This window comes from Bactrocera neohumeralis, chromosome 4, assembly GCF_024586455.1.
Source record: "Bactrocera neohumeralis isolate Rockhampton chromosome 4, APGP_CSIRO_Bneo_wtdbg2-racon-allhic-juicebox.fasta_v2, whole genome shotgun sequence".
NCBI classification, from domain to species: domain Eukaryota; kingdom Metazoa; phylum Arthropoda; class Insecta; order Diptera; family Tephritidae; genus Bactrocera; species Bactrocera neohumeralis.
The window spans coordinates 13296809-13319424 of NC_065921.1; the positions used below are offsets into that span (position 1 = coordinate 13296809).

Below are 22616 nucleotides of genomic sequence, written 5' to 3' on the forward strand. Positions count from 1 at the left end.
CTTTAACGATTACATACCTACAAGTATATAGTTGCTAAATAAAGAAAGCGCTACTGACAGATATCCGTTTTCTATGGCCAATTTGTATTTGTGTAAATAATTACTTAAAAATTTATAATTATTAAAAAAAATATATATTCATCCTATATAATTATAATAAAACAGGCGCAGAAAAATAAAATCAAACAACAAATATAAATAAAATAACAAAAATTAATAAAAAATTAATTAATTAATATTAATATTATTAATATAAAATAATAATGAAATCAATGATATTTTCTAAATAAAAATAAACCCAAAATAAATTTTAAGTTTTAATAAAAAAAAACAAAATATAAATACAAATAAATATATATGTATGTATACGTACATTTTAAATATAATTTTGATATAAAAATAATAAAGTTACAGTCTAACAAGCGTTTAAAGCGAGCAATAATGGGATTTGAGCGCTAAGGTACGGTGAAAGACATCTTGTGATTATACATGATATTTTCTTTGAAATAATGATGGAATTATTTTCTTCAAACTATTGGTGGGTCTATGTGCGTGAAAGTGAACTAACACAAAAAAAGTAAACAAAAATATTTTTCAAAATTAAAAATAAATAATAACAATAAAAATTAATTCAAATGTAATTTCTTATATACTTAAAAATTAAATAAAAATCATGGAACGAAAAAAACTAAAAACACAGATTCCACCTACAATCAATAACAACAGAAAAAGTACGCAAAAGACAATTTACAACTTAAACGCAGGCATTGTTTCTATGAACATTTGAAAAATTAAAACAATTTTCTTTCTAGCATGTTTACATACTAGTGATAACAAACACATTTATGTAATATAAAAGGAATTCTTTACACACTTACGCTACATACACACAGAGATACGAGTAAATTTTGGTGATAATGATAGTAGCAACGATAGATGATATGAATAATTATGCGAAATAAATTTGCCTTACCTTGCGGGCAATATGAGCGCATCGAATTCCGTTGTGAGATGACGTCTTATGATATTCTTAGAGGGTGGTATACCCAGTGCTGTGGCCATGGTGTCACCGGAAAATGAAGGTTCCAATACGACAAGACCGCCATGTACGCCGCTGTCTGTGGTTGAGAAAAGTAAATTTATTTTTAAAAATTTAAAATTTTTTTTAAGAATCTGGTAGTTAAATGATAGTAGTATAACCCAGAAATTCACTATTTATAATATATAAGTATGCTCTCATACATTACCTTTTAAATTCTCAGCATATTCGCCCAAATCAATTGATCTCGCCCAGCGTATGAAACGCTGATTGGTCCACACAATTGGATCGGTGTCCACATTTTCCGATTGTACACGACGCATGGCCAGTGTTTGGCGATCATATTTCACAATGCGAAGCACGTGTATGCCTGAAACATAAAGAAAGCAAAGTTTATGGAAAATATGAAAGTTAAATAATTTTTTATAATTAATTCCTAATAAGCTTTTATTAACTTTGTGCGAAAATTAAAACTATACGAATATTAATTCCTATTGCTGCTACATAAAAACTATCACTAAAATACTATTACATTTATATTTTCCGTAGAATCTAACGTTTATATAACCTCAACCTATCCAAAACTTTACATACTACTTGACTCACCATGCACAATACTCGCTTGATGAAATTTCCGCGTCACACCCAAAAACTTCTCCAATTCCTTCTTCGAGAGTGTGTCCAGCATGCGCGCATCAACCAGCGAATGCAAAAACGAATCGGCATATTGTGGTAAACCGATGTCCGGCAGCCATTCGGAAGCCACCCAAGTGTGTCCCAGCTGTGTAATCATTGGATAGCGTACCAATTCTGGTCGACGTTGTTCTTCAATTGCCAAACGTAGCTTTTTACGATGCATGGGATGTACCAAGCCTAAACCGGCTTCCAATTCACCATCGTTCAATTCAAGCAACACCTTGCCACTTTTCACATTCTCCGCACAACGCGTGCTATATTGCGGCATGCCGAGCGCTACCTCCAGCCAGGCGAGCACTTGTGATGCGCGCCATCGCTCCATTGGCAGTTGTGCGGCGTCACGCAGAAGACGCAATTTCTCAGCATAACCCTCTTCGGAGAGTGGACTCCATGAGTAGTCGGCGTCTGAAAGATAGGGAGTTACTAAAATAGACAAAGAATAGATATGCGCATCGGTTAGTGGGTTAGTTGATTTGAAAGTATGAATTCAATGACTTTACGACTTACATTCGACAGTGCCATCTGCTGAGAGAGCTTTATTTTTATTACGAGAGCGTGCAAATACACGAGAAATGCTACCCCAAGTACCGCCGCGTCCATTGCGTGCACTTAGTGTGCCGGTTTTTGGTGTGAATTTACGCGCAACTGCGCCCGGACCATCCGACTCCACGGGCGAGCCGAGTTGCTCTACAGATCTGTTGGTAAAAGAAGCAAAATTCCATTAACTTTGAAAGATATTAGTAAGGAAACTGTACCTCGAGTAAGCGGCAGAGTTCAGTGGTGACAAAGTTGGACTACGTTCCTTAGGTGTGCCATCTGTAATGCAAATATTAACAATGCAGTAGAACGCTAAACAGTTATCGCACACCTTCTCACTTACATTGATACATATTTTGGCTAGAGACCAGTGAAATGCTATCCGGATCCACTGTTATACATGGGCCATTCTCACAAGTACCATCACTAAATTTAAATCGCCACCAGTGCTTTCGCGATCACTGCTGTTTCTTAAACCCGAGTCATTCGAGCAAGAATTACGATCCCCCGCCGTAGCGCCAGAACCTCCACTCAAGCTGCTGCTAAACGCTGACAGTGAATTCGAATTTCCACGCCCACTGTCGTCGTTACGCATTGCACTGTTCGCTGTTGCTGTTGCGTTCATTTGGTTGATCATAGCGGAAGCGGCCGATGGCGGTGTTAATGGCGCGAACGACAATAAACTCTCCTGATCGGACAAACAACCGGTTAGTTGGCGTCGCGCCTCTTGTAGTTGATCTTGCAAACGTTGCAGCTGTAGGTCTCGTGCATTCAATTGCTGCGCCAACGCCAACGAACGTTCGGCCTCATCGCGCGCCTGTTTCAGCAATTGCCAACGTTCGCGCTCGCGATCACCGGTCAGTTTTGCATTGTTCGTTTCAGTCTCGCGCACACGATCTTGAAAATTACGTATAAAATCACGCAGTTCCTGTTCCTTGTCTTGCAGCGAGGCGCAGAGTTGCTTCACTTGCGCGAGCAGTTCACTTTTGTCGGCGCGTAATTTTTTACGTTCGATGCGTAATGTCATTATTTGGCTTTTTGCCGAACGTAGCTCGGCTTCCAACCGATCGACGCGTTGTTGTGGCATGCTACCGCTGCCATCGGTTGAATGTGCATCGCCACAGCTATTGGAGTCAGAAAGGTCGACACCGCCAACAGCGCCCTCTGGTGAGTTTTCCAATAGTTTACGGAGGCGGTGTATTTCCGCGCTAAGTCGTTCGTTTTCCTCGCGCAGTTTTGTGGGTGAATCTGGAAGGTAAATAATGAAAACTGTGTCATAAATTTATTTACGAAAAATTTAATCTTATCACTTAGTGAATTATTAATGAAGCACCCTGAAAACTATGTTTTTCCGTTTTGGATTTGATAATATATAGAAGCTATAGAGACTTAGTATTGTGTTAATAAGTTAGTATTCTCTTGCTGAGCTTTATTGGTATTGTAAAACTTGTTTCGCATAGTGTTTTTGATGATCTAGCTTATTGTAGTTATTGTTCTGAACCTTTGCACTGTCCACGAAGCCATTCCTTTGTACCCTCAGCGCCTCAAATCACTCATAATTATGTTAATTATAGCAATTGAAATTTAATTATTTTGTTGTCAAAGTAGACAAACAGCTTAACAGCAAATCTATGAAATTACCATGGTAGCGACGAATTAGTGAAAGCACTGTATATTAAACGAGAAAGCAGCTGTTTGAGTGGTGGGAAAGCAAAGATCAACAAAATTAGCGCAACACAGTGCTAAAACAATTGCATTAATTCGAAATACGCTGCTAATTAAGCGAACAACAGCGACAAAGAGCAAACGCGTGGAACAATGTTCCAGGAATGAATGATTTGTAAACAAATATCTAAATTGAATAGAGTTGCTATTTTACAATGTAACTGAAGGCGTGCATAATGAGACTAAGTGGATTTAAGTGAAACAGTAATGAGGTTGCATTAGTTGTAGGTATTCAAATATATTCAAACTTGAATTTGCATATACATACGTACATCCTAGTATATGAATAATATATTATTAATGAACTGGTGAGCTAATATTTGTATTCTAAATTAAGTAGCAATAGACTTGAAGCTGATGAAGAACATTATTACTTACTCTAAATTTAATTATCAAATTTGACCCGGACTGGCAAATATATTTCTTACTTATTTCATTACAAATCATTCGAATTTTTTAATGTCTTTTTAAATTTTACAACACGCCTAAAGTATTTTGATAAATTTTCAAGTTGATCCTGGTAATAGTTTTGGAGATACAGCCTTGATAACTTGTGTCCCACTTTTATTGTCACTAAAATTTCTTAACGAGTTTTTCTCGAAACTGTCTTTTAGAAGTCGATTGGTAAGATTTTTCGGGAACTACACAACCGATCTTCTTGAAATTTTTAACAGGTCTTTAATATGTAATTCCTAAAGACTTGAACAAAGGATTTTTTGTTGATCACAGCTATTTGAAAAAAAATGTCGCTAAATTTTCATTGAAATTATAACTTTTTGGTATAAATGTCTGCGAAAAACCAAATTTCAGTTTTTTTCATTCTACCAAGATTTAAGTTAAGATTTTAACTAAAACGCATATTCTTTTCACCGGAAATTGCGTCGTAATGTTCGAGTTTAAAATATTTCTTTCCAAAAATTTCAGAATTACTTTTTTAATATTATATATTTGTAATAAAGAATTCTAATTAAATATTTAATTTTTTATATGAGAACAAATTGTTCAAAAAGGCGGTTTTTGGCCCCAGGGAACACATGTAACTCCCTAATCCTCTTTTCCATACACTTGTTATTAGTTTCGGTTGTGATGGCTTTCAGTGTTATCAGCGAATTTTAGGTTTTTTTGTTTTCGGCTCTTTTTGGAAGTCTCATTCGGTAGATTGTTGGACATTTTTAATGTACATACATATTCATAAACATCAATTATGATGCATTTGATGAATGTAGGGTTCTCAACTATATTTTCAAGGACCTCTATTGCGATATCTATCGACCATCGATTTTGCAAGAAATTCAGTCATTTTGGTAAAAGTCTAGAATTTTCACGCTTCATACCCAAAACGTTAACTAAAAAGTGTTGGGTAGATCCATAAGAGATGTTGAGATCGTCTCCTATCATTGTGGTAAACGACTGTATGACTTCAACTTTTTCAAAATATCGTCATTAACAGAGATGGATGGAGGACACGAATGCGGTAAATTATCGATGATTTCCTGAGCTACGCTTAATGCTTTTTGCCATTGAGTAAAGAACCAACTCCTATTTTTCGAATCATTGTTTTCTTAAAATATACAATCGTGTTTATATTATCCATAAACCATTTAAGCTTACTTCGATGAGTCCTTTTTATACAATTTTACCGTTCTAACGGCGATCAGATATCCCATGAAACATCTTGAAACTCCAAATCCATGAACAGACAAGCTTCCATAAACAAGTACATTTTGAACCAAACTCACCTCAAGGAGTTGCACAATGCATAAGTTGACTCGTCTGTAAATATTACATTGCTACAATCAAGCTTGATGTTTTCTTGCGCCCAATACCGCCTTATGACTTAAAATTGGTTGATTTGAAAAAAACTGCTCAAGCCTCTAGGCACCGAATGTGTGGGTAAATTGCGTATTGTAGATAATTGAAATTCAGCGATAATTCTTTCCTAATAGTGGTATATCTGTGGGTCAAAAATGGGTTGGTTCGTTGATTGTTTTTTGAACATCGATAAAATATTTTAGCAATTTTTGGTTCTCGAGTTAAGCTCTTTTATGAAGTGGTTTCTGACAAAGATATATGGATGCCTCTTTATATACGTAACTTGCATTAGTGACTCCTTTAACAGAGCGCTATCAAATTCTGTTTAAATGCAAATTGTGGTTATAAATGAATGATTGGCTGTATGTATATATTTACGTGTCTGTATGCATGTACATCTATATATATGTGTTCGAAGCAGCTTAGCCTTGAGTGAAAGTTTACGCTGCAGCTTTCTGAATTAATTCTGCAATCCGCTCACCTGCATGAATCACTGAACTGAACTTTTACTTGTCAGTGCGATTATCACCGCAACTATTGAAGCAATTGACTTTTGTAGTTGTTATTGCTGCTTTGCTACCTACTCAAATCAGAGCTGGTGATTACTTGTTGTGGCTGTCATTGTTGTATGTGCATATTAATGGCTGTAATGGAATTGGTACCCTATAACCTCACTAATCGGTTGACTTCCAGTGCGTCGTCTGTGCGAGTCCACGCTGTCGTCATAGTGACCAAACTTGAAGATATTGACAATAATTTAGCAACTGAGTAGACAACGCAATATGCAAATTATTTTTATCGACGTTTTATTTATTTTTTTTTTCTTTTGTTTTTCGAATTTTCCGCGCAGACTGAATTTTCACTTCAATCAACCATTGATTCATATTGTTGAAATTTCGAAAAAGTGTCGGTGATAAATATATACCTTTAAAGCAGTTTCTTGCTTACTATCAGAGAAAAAAGTGAATAGCGCTGAGCGCCGTTCATTTTAATTTTCGTTTTAGCGCATTTTTTGGCGAGTGGCAATGGAGCAAAGCTAACAAAACGCGAAAGGCGGCTTACAAATGTCAGTGTTTGATGTTTGCTTTGGTGAACAAGTCAAATATTGCATATTTTATTTGCTTTCATTTATTTGTCTTTTTTTATATGCATTTTTTTCTTGACAAATAAACTTCGTTTTTTTTCATCTACAAAGGTCGCCGCATTGTTTCGGTGTTTGCTCTTTTCAAGCCTCAGGTTGCATGATTTTCAGTGATAATAATGCTGGCAAAATTATCGTTTGATATTATAATATTTTTGTTGTTTTTTTTTATATTCTAGTTTAAATATAATGAGTAATCTGTAGGATTGATGGCGATAATAACTATAATAAATCATTTGAATTATGCAATTTTCAATTTGCTCACGTAATGCAAATATGATATCATATTTTATTGTTGTTTGTACATGAGTATTGAGTTTTGATTGATGTTTTCGCATGTAAACAATTTAATGAATTTATTCATCAATGTGTAATCAATAAAATTGTCATTTGACTTTATTATACATATATGTATGTATACTAGGGTGTTTTTTTTGAACTATTAATTTTTTTCAGTCCCATCATGAAATTTCCTTGGAAATACCCTAAAAAAATTCCCTGAAAATTTGAGCCCTCAATATTAACATTAAGGACTGAACCATGGCATGTAAAAATTTTCCATTGAAAATACACGACAATCGAGATTTTTTAGCTTTAAATATCTTTAGCTCAGAGGCATTTTATGGTATCGCTTTGACTTTAGACACATATTTCTCAGAATTGAACACTCTACAAAAGTGCCCATTGCGACAAAGTCGAAACTCACACCGACGAGGTAGTACGGGGCCCTAAACCTGATTTTTCGACGAAATCCGCATTTTTTTTTGGATATAATGGGTTGTCAAAAAAGTCTTGCGGTATTTTTATTGAATTTTTGAAATTATTGAATATTATTATGATTATTGAAATTGAAATGAATTTTTGATGACTCATGCCCAGCTCTTGACCGATGCTACGGCTGCTACTGCCGGTCTCTTTCGACCAATTCAGCGATTTTATCGCAATTTTCCTTCCGGAGCGTGGCGCATCTTCGACCACCTCTACACCAGAACGAAAACGTTGAAACCATCGTTGTGCGGTGGAAATGGAAACTGTATCGGGTCCATAAACTGCACAAATTTTATTGGCGGCTTGAGATGCATTTTTGCCTTTATCGAAGTAGTACTGTAAAATATGCTGTATTTTCTCTTTATTTTGCTCCATGTTTGCGACGCTATAACTCACGTACGACTTAAAAGAAACGATAATCAATCAAACACGTGTTAGCGCGTGAAATGAGCTTTCCAAAAAGGTATAGCATGACCCGATGCGACGAATAAAACTAGAACTACGCGCTTTCAGCGCCAACTAGCGAAAATACCGCAAGACTTTTTTGACAACCAATATCTCGTAAATGACAAGAGCTACAGAAGAAATGTACATGACAAACTTGTAGAGCCCCGTACTACCTCGCCGAAATGAGTTTCGACTTTGTCGCAATGGGCATTTTTATAGAGTGTTCAATTTTGAGGAATATGTGTCTAAAGACAAAGCGGTGCTATAAAATGCCTCTGAGCTATAGAAATTTAAAGATAAACTGCTAAGTTCGGGTGTGTATTTTTAATGATAATCGAAAATCCGTCATTTAAATACATGCATTTTGGTCCAGTTCTTAATGTTTAATAATAAGGGCTCAAAATAGCTTTATATTGGAAAATGGTTGTGAACCGATTTCAGCCATATTTCGTACATGTCATCAGGGTGTTAAGAAAACATTATATACCGAATTTCATTGAAATCGGTCTAGTAGCTCCTGAGAGCGCCACGCCCATTTTCAATTTTTAAAAAAAGCCTGGGGGCAGCTTCCTTCTGCCACTTCTTCCGTAAAATTTAGTGTTTCTGACGTTTTTTGTTAGTCGGTTAACGCAAACATAACCTTTGTATGGGAGGTGGGCGTGGTTATTATCCGATTTCTTCCAAAACGACTCTATAGAGTTTGGTGGACATAGCTAAAGTAGTTTCCGAGATATATACAAAAAACTTAGTAGGGGGCGGGGCCACGCCCACTTTTCCAAAAAAATTACTTCCAAATATGTCCCTCCCTAATGCGATCCTTTGTGCCAAATTTCACTTTAATATCTTTATTTATGGCTTAGTTATGACACTTTATAGGTTTTCGGTTTCCGCCATTTTGTGGGCGTGGCAGTAGGCCGATTTTGCCCATCTTACCTTCTTATGGACGGACGGACAGACGGACGGACAGACGGACGGACAGACAGACATCCGGATTTCGACTCTACTCGTCGCCCTGATCACTTTGGTGACATATAAAATTATCTATTTGACTTAATAATTAAAACTAGTATTTATTACAATTACAAATAACTGTTGTATTTGTTTAATTCAGTACAATTCAAAAAACTATTTTAATGGGGCGTTTGTACAGCGATATATGATAATGTATAAATATTAAAACTAGTATATACAATACAAATGCATTAAAAAAATATTGTTTAAATCTGTTCTAAAAAAAAATTTTAATTTTAAGAAAGAAAAACTTTAAAAAGTCATTAATAATGTCTATAGAAATCTAAAGATTTTCCCAATTTTGCACTGAAACGATTAGAGATATGATATAAGAATCTGGTTTACATTGAAAGCTAAGATACAATGACAAGATCAAAATCGAGTTTTCTTTACTAAAAAAATTAAGGAACCTTGAAATGGATCATCCTTTACTATAGCATACATTTCTGGAATAAAATGTGTAAACCAAAATTGTGGCCCCCGTTTTGAAAAATTTTAATTTTGAACTTTTAGCGGCAACCTTTGACCATCTCCAACGGGAACCAAGAAAAAGTAATCTTCGAAAATCGCTTTATCGCTTTTCCAAACTATTCTCCATCAAGAACTACTCATTTTTGTCACTCTCATTGAGATGTTTTCAAAACATGTTAACTGAACACATCAACCGCCTAGCCTCTTCAAATGCTGAAATACATTTACCTCTTAGTTTACTTTTTACACATGGAATTAAAAGGAAGTCATTTAGTACCAGGTCAGGACTATGGGGTGGACAACATATAAAATCGATGTTTTAAATGCTCAAAAGCCAATTGTTTCAGTCGATGTGTGTGAGAGCTCGCATTATCGTGGTGAAGAGTAATCCGTCTTCAGCCGTGTGAAGGATAGGATTTATGGATCTGCGTTGCTCTAATGGTGTGGTTGCGAGATGTCCAGTTTAAAAAAAAAAATCAATCAATGCTGCTTGGAAGTGCTTGGCGCTCATAAAACTTTTGTTCGATTCGGCTCATCTGAAAGTACACTTACTGCCGACTGCAGTTTACTCCCAAACTCATACGCGAAAATCCGCGATTCAACACCTCACACGATCTCATAGCCATGTTTCGAAGCACCGCTGTCGTAGTTTTTTTTTAACATTTCTTTAGACGATATGAGCTTTTCTTTAAGCGATGAACAAATTGGGTTAGACCAACGTGAACAAATTTTTTTACGGTCAAATGTTCTTACAATATTGAATATGTACTGGTCCCACTATTCCCTAAAGTTATCTCAATCTCAAGAATGTCAAATATTGGTCACAGCAGCGCTAGCTTTTGGATCAACATGCGATTTTGTACAACCTACTTCAATTGGATTCCATACATACATAAACACTGATATAGTCGATATTTCGCTCTCTTTAGCTAAACAGCTCTACACTTAAATTCATATTTTCGGGCAAAATCCGTCTTAGAGTGATCAACTACTTCGATTTGATTCACCATACCATCGCCAAAAATTGAATAAATTTATTGATAGTGCATCAAAAAAGTGCTCCTAAGTTAGTCCAAGTCGACAATTGTAAGAGATAATGGCATTGCAATGTTCGCAATTTTTGGGCGAGCTGAATATTTTAAGTTACTGTTAACAACATGAATAGCGCTCGTATGTTAAAACGTTCTGAGTATTTATAACATTCAAAATTCAGGAATAAGTTATGAATTGCCAGATTGAAACTCTGGGTTTGCCAGATCAAGAAATATAAACGGCAACCTACGTATCTTACAAAACTAAACTTTTGTAAAAAGTAATAATAAAATTTTTTTTACAGCAGGCTTTGAACTGAATATTTTGCATCTAGTGTTATAGAGATTCTCATATAACATTTATTGAAATCGGAGATTGGTTTCTTAGTCTATTAGTCGATTAATTGTTATACAATAAATAGTACTAATACATAATGGCATAGTGTGGTGAAGTAAATTTGAGATATATTTCGCACCCAGCGCCATCTATCGAGCTTATTTATTCCAAGCGTGTCGAATTATTTTTATAATTTCAAACGAAAGCTAAAAATTGAATTGAGATATAAAAAAAATTAAAAAAAAAATTTTGAAAAAAAATTTTGAAAAAAAATATCATTGGCAGTTTTGCATTTATAGTGTATAAAATCACCAGAATTCTAAAAGTTTGCATTTATAGTCCCGAATTGTATATAGAAAATTTGACCTTCAGAAAAAGTAAGCAATAATTATACAATAAATAATACTAAACCGTATGAACTAAACCCATACCATTATGTACTAAATTTTAGATACATATGTTTCACACCCAGCGCCATCTATCAGACATATTTATTTATTCCAGTCGAGGCGAATTATTTCTATAATTTCAAATGAGAGACTTTTCTAAAAATTTAAATCAGTTTATAAAAAAATTTAAAAAAAATTAAAAAATGTTGAAATAAATTTTTTTTTTTTTTAATTTTGAAGAAAAATTTCTAATTAGCAGTTTTGCATTTCTAGTGTATAAAACCGTAAGAATTCTGAAAGTTTCAACTGAACCCACATTTTATTTAGAAAATTTGTTTTCCAGAAAAAATAATCAATATCAACAATTCAAAATGAAGCTGAATTAAATTATGAAATAAATTCTTCAAATTATATAACAGCAGTTAGAATACCACCATTAAATTTTTACACACTGCAGCAAAACTAAAAACTAGCAAAAACCGTAATATATTTTTACAGCGTAAACTGTAATGAATTCATAAAGAGAATGTAATATAAGAATAAAATCATACAATTTTATGCACTCGCATTTGAGTTGAGTTAAATTTAGAATGAAATAAAAACCTGGTTCTTTGATAATAAAGTTTTCACAATATTCCCCTCCACTGCACACACTTACACACATGCATGACTGCAATTCCAATTTAAATGCCATACAAACGAACGAAATCAATAAAAATTGAGCGCTTAAATATATTTATATTTATACCCAAATGCTCACGAATCATAAATAAGGCGAAGCACACTTAAACACTCTCTCATATGAAGTCATATTTATGCAATTAAAAAATATATATGATATCAACTTATACGCACAATAAATATGGCTGAGTTATTAAATAAGATATATATTTTTTTATGTAACATCATTTTTTCTTCTCCGGCAAATAAATTGCGTTGCGGTTAATTCACGAGTCATGATTGCAAATGTAAAAGTCAAAAGTTATTAAAGTCTCAATTGAAATGAAATTTCTTTGTGCATCCAAAGGAAAACCAATATCAGCGCATGATGGACCATAAACAATTCAGCGCCTTCGCTTTGAGTACCAAGAAAAATTCATTATGATGATTATAAGCCACAAATTATTCAATTTAATGCATAACGGTGAATGATAAAAGTAATATTTGCACAATTTGTGCTGCTCTACTAAGAAAAATAAATTATTTACACACATATATCGAAATTTATGTGTTGAAAGTAGATTTAAAGGCATAAAAAGATATTTCCTTGAGAATGTGGTTGCTTATACGCCACGTGCGCCATTATGCGTGCCGCATACAATGCGGTTGTTAAAACTAAGCGTAAAGTATAAAAGAAAATATTTTTAGTTGGAAAATGCTTACGCACTTACACATTGAGCATGTGTGTGTGGCCTGTGCAGTGCCAACAGTTTTACAGTTAAAATGCGATTTTATCGTGAGTATGACATGAAATTCACACAATAGATGCATCAAAAGGCGGCATAGAATTACGAAATTAATAGAAATTTCTACTTTAGTACAATATCGAATATATGCTTACTGGCTTATAGTAAATTGAAAGTAGTAAAGCAAATCGTAAAGTCGCTATAATAACTTGCTGTTGCTCATACGACACGTTGTACCAATATTTTGTTCAAGCTATTGATTAAAGTTGTAGTTTTACTGGTTTTTGTAGTAGAAGGAAAGTAAGGAGAAAGTATTATATTATTTTTTAATAAAATACTGCAATGTTATTTAAGAGAAATTAATTCAAAACAACTACATATTTAATTAAATATTATAGCAGCTTTACTTAGCCTTTAAAGTTATACAAATATCATATGTAACGATAAATAGAACAGTGGTACTTAGTAACAAATAAGGAAGGCTAAATTCGGCTGCAACCGAACATTTTATACTCTTGCAACTTTCAAGAATCAAAGCCAGGGCAATATTTTAAGGTGTAAAACCATTCATATAGAGTAAAGTCAGCCGGATGTTCGAACATCCTGATATTAGTTATATATAGGGGCTAGGCCCAACTTTCGCTCAAATTTATCTATTTTTGACACAAAGATACACTGTTACGAATAAAATACGCTCTCCTATTTTCATTGGGATAACTGAGTTTTTAAGGTCATTTTTCGGAATGCTCTTGAGAATATCTGTCGTGGTCTTTTGGATAGCTGAAATGTCCTGAAACCAGTGTCCTTTCATGGGCAAATGAAGTTTTCCAAATAGGTAAAATCACAGGGTGCCAGATCAGGTGAGTAAGGTGAGTGATTAATGGTTAATATGTAGTTTTTTGTCAAAAAATCAGTGACAAGCGTCGACCGATGACACGACGCATTATCGTGCAACAGGCGTCAGAACCCTGCCTCACGGTATTGTGGTCGAGCGCGATGAATGCGTGACAAAAGACGCTTCATAACACCAGGGTAAAACACAGCATTAATCGTTTGGCCAGGTGGGACGAACTCTCGGTGTACAATACCCTCGAAATCGTTAAAACAAATTAGCATTGTCTTTATTTTTGACTTCTGAAGACGACTTTTTTTCGGTGATGGCTTCGGTCCTCACGACCTTCTTGGAATCGCTTAAACCACTCATGCACATTACTACGGGATAGGCACTGATCACCATACACTTTTTTCATCATTTGAAATGTTTCAGTAAACGTTTTCCCAAGTTTAAAACAAAATTTAATATTTGCTCTTTGCATTTTACGACCGATGACCAAAAGCTGCGGTCACTTTTTGATCGATTGTCACAATCGATGTTGATTGTAGTTATCCAATTGTCTTAAAACTTTTACGAAATGTCAACAAGAGATCAAACTTTTTATTTCATATACCCACCAATAGGTGGCGCCACCAGAAACAGTTATATTTAAAAAGTTCTGTTTCTTTTTCGACAGACTTTGTCTATAAATAAGAAGAAATAGAAAACCCTTTGGTTGCTCTTTTTGCTTCCACCAAACACAATATATTTAATTCAATCTGCTCTGCTTAACATTTTTTGAAGAGCAATGCAAACAAAAAGCAAAACGCAAAACTGAAAGGCACAAAATGAAACCAAAACTAGACAAACAATCTTCAAAAAATACCCAGGGAACAAAGCAATGTCTATATTTTCAACTAAATAGCTTACCTCATACTCACACGCTTTCGCCACAATGACAATTAGCAGAACAGCTACGCATCTACTAATATACATACATACATATGTATGTGTACGTGTGCGTGTATACGGAAAATTGAAATAAATGCGAGCATCTGAAGTGTCTTTGGCAAAACCATGCTTCGAACAGAAGTGGCTCGGAATGTGTAAAGAAATCTCAGCTTCTCTCATGCAAATCACGCCATAAACAAATTGTGTTGTTGTTACTTAGGCACACTTCAATGAATAGCAGGCAATAAAATCGTTTAATTAAAAATTCACATTTCCAAAAAAAACGGAGAAGAAACAACAGCAGCAAAAGGAAAGTAAGGAAAAACTGTTGCCAACGGAGTGCAAACACACAGATTGCTGCTTGTTGTCAATGTTACAATTGAGGGTTATCAGAAATTCCTCCACAAAGCAATCAGGGCACCACCATACATATTTGCATCATACGTACACACATATACAGAGAAAATACAGGCAAAAAGCAAAGCAGGCTTGCAACAACTCAACACGCAGCTCAAGAAAGCTGCTGGAGTACGGGTTTCTGGAAATTGAATTTTCTACTGGAAGCGGGGACATGAGTCTAAACAGGACGTAGAGGCGTTACCACACCATGCAGGTTACAACTTGAAGCGGCAAATGAATGAAGTAAGGCTGTGGGGAACAAATATTTCCTGCATATTTTCAAATGCAAGCAGCTTTGAGTGCATGTGTGTGTCTTTGCAGGCAGCTTGCACTGTCCAATTTAATAGCTTGGCAAAGGCTTGAGTGCGCGCTGAGCTCTCTGCATACATAGTGAGTTGGCCGGTCTTATCGCATGCGTTGATGTGCAAGACACAAAGCCGCTCAGTGTCGGCCGAAAAATGCATTTATGTGCATACTCACAGGCAAACACTCATTTAGCCAAGTAAAGTGCGGGTATCAGCTAACAACAATGCCATATTGGAAAGTGGTTGGCCTTTGCTAGCCAACATAGCCAGACCGACACACATACGTCTGCAAGCTGAATTCGCAGGACATTCGACATAATGGGGCAGGCTTTACTTTCCGTGTAAGGCCACTGTTATTACGGTAATGGTGGGCACACAAAAGGTCATGCATACATGTGGGCTCTTTTTGAAATATATGTACTATATATCCTACAGTAAATTGACCTGTTTCAATACTGCTGATAACCGGGTTGAAAGGAATTTTAGGAAAATCAGTAAAGCAGTTAACAAAAATCTTTACTTAGGTCGCTAAATGTCAAAAAATAATAATAATGGCATTGGTTGCTAAAAACAATAGAAGAAGTGTAACACATATCATTAGTTAGGTTAATAAATAAAATCTGATGTCGCAGCAAATGTGTGTTTTATTACCAAAATAATCTAAAAGGAATACTGACTCAGCAACAGAGGCTGATTTTTGAGGAAATGGAGATCCTATATTCCCCGTCCCTTTATGGATAGTACCAATTAGTTTGTGCTATTTTGAAAAACCTAACTATAGGATTTGAAAAAAAAATTATTTTATTTTTTGCTATTTTTTTTCTTTCACCATGAGTTGAGCTAATGCAGCAGAAGTTATACGATAAACTTTGATGTATGTTGACAAAAATATGACTTCTGTTTGATCATTTTATGGAAATATTATTCCTTTTGAACTTTTTGATAAGCCTGGACTTCAAAGTCAACAGAGTCAAAAAAATATTGCTGTCGCCTAAGGTTTAGATCTTTTTTATTCTTTTTGAAATTTGGAATAGAAAAAAATTACTGTCACTTGAGTTTCGAACTTTTTTGGTCTCTTTCTTAAGGGCTACAGACAAATAACAACACTATTGAATATCAAACCGACTCTTAAAATTGCAATGCCAAGCAAGCCAGCAATGAAATTTATAAAGTTGACGGAGCCGTTCTGCATCAGTTGGTGTAGCACAACAATGGTTCGCTCGCTTCCATCTCTGATCGAACTATCGTTGAAAAAGTCGATGAAATTATGGAAAAGATTGACCAGGACCGTCACGTAAGCAACCGTGACATTGCTAAAGAGTTAAACATTCATCATCAAACGGGGTTTGAACCTTTTAAAAAAGGCTGGCAACAAAAAGAAGCTCCATGTTTGGGTACCACATGAAGTGTCTGTGAAAAATTTAATGACCGAATTAACATCTGCGATTCTTTGCTGAAACGAAATGAAATCAAACCATTTCTGAAGCGAATGGTAACAGGAGACGAAAAGTGGATCAAATATGACAATAATATGTGAAAGATATTATGGCCCATGCCTGGTAAAGCTCAACAAATGGTCGAAAAGCCAGGATTGACGCCTCGAAAGGTTATGCTGAGTGTTTGTTGGGATTGGAAAGAAATCATTCACTATGAACTGATTGATTCTACATTTTACTGTCAAAAACTGATAAGATTGAAGCAAGCAATCGAAAAAAGCAGTCAGAACTGATCTGCATAAAAGGCTTCGTCTTTCATCAAGACAACGCTAGACCACATACATCTTTGATGACTCGGCAAAAACTGGATGAGCTTGGCTGGGAAGTTTTGATGTATCCAACATATAGCCTTGACCTTGCACCATCGGACTACTATTTGTTTCGGTCAATGCAGAGCTCCCTTAATGGGGTAAAGTTGGCTTCAAGAGAAGCCTGTGAAAATTACTAGTCGTAGTTTTTCGCCGAGAAACCAGAAAAGTTTTACACTGATGGAATAAAGTCTCTAGCGGGAAAATAGCAAAAAGTGGTCGACCAAAATGGGACATATTTGGCTGATTAAAGTTCGTTATAAATATAAAAAAAATAAGTTTTTGAATAGAAATACAAAAAGACTTTTTCGACTACCCTATATTTATCCAATAATGATACAGTACCTGAATTAACAAACTCTAGATAGAAAATGCAATAAACTTTCCTACGGGTAGTTATCAAAATTAACACCAACACATCGACTAACAAACATATGCAAATTAAAAATCCATGCAGGCAACAAGCCTTTGCATCATTGTATGTAGGAGAATCATCAGCACTAGCATCAAAATGGCATGTTTGAAGTCCGTATGGACCGCCACTGATAGCAGCTTACCACAATGCTTAGCAGCGAACGACTTCTGTCTATGCTGACAACCAAAGCACAGTGGCTACCAAAAAAGAGTGCATTAGTGGGGCGCGAAGTGCCTCAACGCATGCTTCGTGTACATATATTGCATACTGAAGTGCAGACCTAGGGCATCTGACGGTTGTCGAAATACGAACGACTTGCTTTTGCAGCGAAAGAGTAGCAGTCTCTGTGCAACCCATAAGTAGAGAGCAACCACAAAATCATTCGATGTGTCCAAAACACAGCAGACAGACGTCTGTAAGTCAAATGGCCAAGCAGTGATTTGCATTTATCGTCTCATACACACAGCGGGCTGTTTGTTGGCGTGCGGCGCATGGGATTATAAGCCACCGAATTGGCTGACAGCGCTTGGAGTATGCAGTTATGGATGCGCATCCCAGGCAACCTTGGGTCTTCTTGCGAAGAAATCACTGTTCTTGTATTACAGTGCAGGCAGGAGCGAGGGGTGGCAACCAACACATCGCCCATTTACAGCATTCAGAAAAATGATTATCCTCGTTATTACCGATTTACATTTCCATTTCAGACTATTTCCGCTGCCAAACATAAGACTCTCTCTGCTTGGACTTTGAGTAGATTTTGCTGTTATTTTCCATAACCTCGGCGTTCACTACATCCCTATATTGTACACAAGCAACGTCGTACATTCCTAAGGACGCTTGCATTTCGTTGTGATAATCCTTGCGATACATATGCTCATGTTTCACAATCCTTGCTGCGGAAATGGAGAATATGAAATTCCATACTTCGATGATTTTGTAAAACTAAAGTATGTACGAACTTATTTTGCAGCTACACACACATGTCCTTCTACACATACATATATATATATGTATATTTGTACCCAAATGTACTCTTCAGTGTTTGACTATGTGTGGGTTTTATGTCTGCCATTTTTGGTTAATTGCATAAAGTTATTTGACGTTCAGGCTACAAACGAGCTATCAGTTTACACACGTTATTTAAATATATGAAATTTAATAAACTTTATTTTCTTTAGACATTCTTTTAATCTTGGTTTACTTACGAAGAAATTTCGAGAATATTTTTGCATATATAGTATATAGAGTGTGGGAAAATAAAAGGAAGTTTGAGGAGGATGGAGCCATGTGCAGGAGGAAAGTTCTCTGATCGACATTCACTTGGGAGTGGCCAGAAACGATTATTTTACATATGTCTCAAACAGCTGACGACTTCCGATCTTTGACCAAGTATTATCTGGGTCCGTCTAAAAGCGAGCTATAGTGAGAAGGTGAAACACGCCAAGTAAAAAATACCCCCAATGAAAAGAACAAAACAAACTCGGATGAGAGACCCACCTTTTGCCGCTGCCCAGATGGTTGATGTCCTCGTTAGAGTAAAGGCTGATATCACCGTCGTCCAAGAAATGCGATGGACGAGACAAGGACTGAGACGAGTAGGTCCTTGGGACATTTACTACAGTTCCCACATAAAGCCGAACGATTTCTACTCGACTTCCACTCCTGCTATCAACTCGGTATAAGAGAACTGTGGGACTAATACTCTTTTAGAACCTCCAGAGGTGATCCAGTGACTAATGCCCAGAGCACACTAAAATTATGGTAGGAACACTTTTCCAGCCAGCAACTTGAATTGGAGTGAAAACATAACAGCGGCATTCTAACACAAATTTTTATGCTCAAACTGGTCCTTCTTTTTTGTTGGTGTAGACAACGCTTAGGTTACTCGTATAGCGATTACTTAGAGAAAAATTATCCGAAAACTGTGAATTTTTTTCTGCATGTTGTGTTATAGTTTTCCATACAAGGATCTACCAATATTTATTTTGATAGATTAAACATGACACAATTTTGGGCAAAAATAAGGGCAATTTAATGGACGAGCTTGGATTTGATCTATCTTCCGTTGAGATGTAATTCAGTCTTAAAACTTGGGAATGAAGTTGAGTTTCAATCTTGTCTAAGCAACTAAGATTTATGTTCAACTTAGTCGGTAATTTCATAATGAACAGCGAGTCGCACGTTCAGTAACCGATCGCGATTTTCACAAAAAAATTTTGTTTAGTGATGAAGCTCGCTTTTTATTTTGTGTGCTCTATGGACAGAGGGAATCATTGATCCATATTTTTTTAAATGAAATCGACCATAATATTGAATGAAGAACACGATATAGACATGATTAATGTCTTTTTCAAGCCCGAATGGGAGGATGTTGATGTGGACGACGTTACAATAAGACTGCGCTGCGTGTCATACTCGTACAGTCAACAAAACAATGAATTTCTTCGATAACTTTTGGTCAGCGCAATACCTCGCTTCATGGAACTGTGGCGTGGCAAACAAAACGTGCGATTTAAAATGGCTGGATATTTTTTGAGAGGAGATTTTCGAGAGAGATGTAGAATCGCTTGTCTACGCAGATGAGCTCGATATGATTGACTGCTTGGAAGAGAATAATCGACGGCCTAGATTGCTACAAATAGTGGTCGAAATTGGAGCTCTCGGTTGGAACTTTTTCGAACAACTGAAAATCAAATAATAAGTGTTATACTTATTACTGGCATACATATGTTTAAAAAAGCGTCCTTCACAAAATCTTGAGATCTTACTTTCTCAACAAAATATGTTCGTAAATTTTTCGTAAGAAAATTTAAGTTCATAATTTCTAGGAAGTTGTATACTTTCATCTTAAATATTTAGATGAAATTGCGTTCATATTAGCTTTTCATTACCTCAACACATTCTAACTTTAAAACTCTAAGCACAAGTTGGTGTTACGTATAATTTTCCCAACCATATTCACAAACTGTCACTGCTCTTATGGCGTTAGTTTACAAAACCATACAATCAACAGCTAAATTTATAGTTACATGACACATATTACTTCCAAATACAAAATTGAATATAATAGCTCTACATAAATAAATAAACAAGGTGTTAGGTGAGGGTGAGTAATCCGCCGGCCAAAAACACATAAAGTTGAAATATTGGCAAAAACCCTCAAAAGTTCATAGCGTTATAAACTCAAACAAACCTATTTAAACGCATAGGTCACATATCTTAACAAATTGCTGCCACAAAAAGGAAAAAACAACAACAACCACAAATAAATATGTGTTAAACGTGAGCAAAGTATGTGGATGCTAAATACTAATATGGCACAAAATGAAAATTTATGTTGAAACTTGTGTGTATATTGATGCGCGTGTGTGTGAGTTGACAAAGAATTGCCTCAAAAATAATAACTTGTCTGTATTTTTATGGTCATAGCATATATTCGTTCATACGGTTGTAAGATGAGCATTTTAAATGTGACCACCGGGACGTATGAGTGACATTAATAATGTGGCAAAGCAATATGCCTTTACACACGCAAGGAATGTCGGCTGAAGCAGACGAATATGTATGTATTGACTGCGACTACTGAATAATAGCCACGTGTAGGCGCAAATATATATTTACATATATACATATGTACATATATATACTATATATATACTATTTATATATATATATTTAACATATATACTGGCAAACTTTGTTTCACGTAACTTGCTCTTGCAAGCATAATACTTGGAAATTTAACACCTTTTCCGAATTAACTTGAAAACAATTTCCATTTTCCAAATGCATTTTCAACTTTTCACTTAAATCAAAAAGTCTACACATTTCAACACTTTTATGATAGTTTTGCCATTTTTGCACTAATAACACACACAAGTCATATTTGCATTTTTTTGCAGATATTCAATGACACAAATATCATAAATAAATGAAAACTAATTAAAACACTGTCATTAGCCACAAATTGTGGAAAGTTCAAATTGTGACAGCAGCAATTAGAATAAATTTAATTTATAAATCATTTGTGTTGTCAATGCTGAAATATTGCATATTGCCACTACTCTCGTTAAAAAAGGTAACGGTATGGAAAAAAATTTTAAATTCATGGAAAATTTTTGAAAAGTCAGAAATTGAAAATCTAAACAAGGTATTGAAATCTTTGATATAGTATCAGTATTTAAATACTTTTTAGCAATTTAAAATATGTTATCATAAAAGAATATAAATAAAATATTTGAGCAAAATTCTACGAAACTTAACACTTGGAGAGGTTTTAAGATTTGTAACTTGAAACAATAAATATGGTAATCCAAAATCGTCAGGGAAGTGTTAAAGAGATGGAAAGTGAGCCCGACATCTCTCGCGAGTTTATTCGAATGATTTTGGTGGATATTTTGGGTCTGAAGCGCGTTCTTACTCGACTCGTTCCGATGGAGCTATTTTTTTTTTTTTTTTTTCAAAAAGAGTACCTACCATAAACAGTGCTCTTTGGATATGCTTAATCATGCGAATTCCGAATCCACATTCATGTAGAGCATTATAACTGCCGATAAGACATGGATTTATGAGTTTGGCATGAAAACAAGGAAAGAAAATTAGCCGAAACCAAAAAAAAAAACTGAATACCAACGATCAACCACCGTACTCATCAGATTTGGCTTTGTGTAATTTTTTCTTTTTCCCCAAACTGAAATTTCTCCTCCGTGGAACCTGTTTTCAATCGATCGAAGAGATAAAACAAAATTCGCTGACGGAGCTAAATTCCATCCACAAAAGTGGTTATGAAAAGTGTTTCGAGGACTGAAAAAATCGTTGGCATAAATGTATTACATCTGGTGGGGATTATTTCCGACAGCTTTTTTTCTGAAAGGGAACCAAATGAAAGTTTTTTTCTTCTTAAATGTTGAATTCAGTTGAAGTCGAAATTCTTCCAAGATTTTTTTTCTTTTAATATTAATGTATTCATCATTGCCTATTTTAGGCCTCCATATTCGTTATGTTTCTATTATTTAATTTTTTGTCACACAGAAAAAATTAAGTTTTCATTTTAACCCCATAAACACTTATACAAGTTTTCGGACTATTAGGTTCACGGTTCCTGACAAACTAAGTAAA

At 35.3% G+C, this 22616-nt stretch overlaps 1 protein-coding gene across 1 annotated transcript in view; it reads right to left on the bottom strand.

The window, feature by feature from the left end:
* The window catches only part of LOC126756340 (kazrin), a 156984-nt gene that overhangs the window by 44263 nt on the left and 90105 nt on the right, over positions 1 to 22616 (bottom strand). The window contains 7 exon segments of the mRNA XM_050469322.1: positions 974 to 1118; positions 1248 to 1409; positions 1646 to 2140; positions 2243 to 2430; positions 2491 to 2551; positions 2616 to 2705; positions 2708 to 3520. Coding sequence (XP_050325279.1) covers positions 974 to 1118; positions 1248 to 1409; positions 1646 to 2140; positions 2243 to 2430; positions 2491 to 2551; positions 2616 to 2705; positions 2708 to 3520 — 1954 coding nt within the window.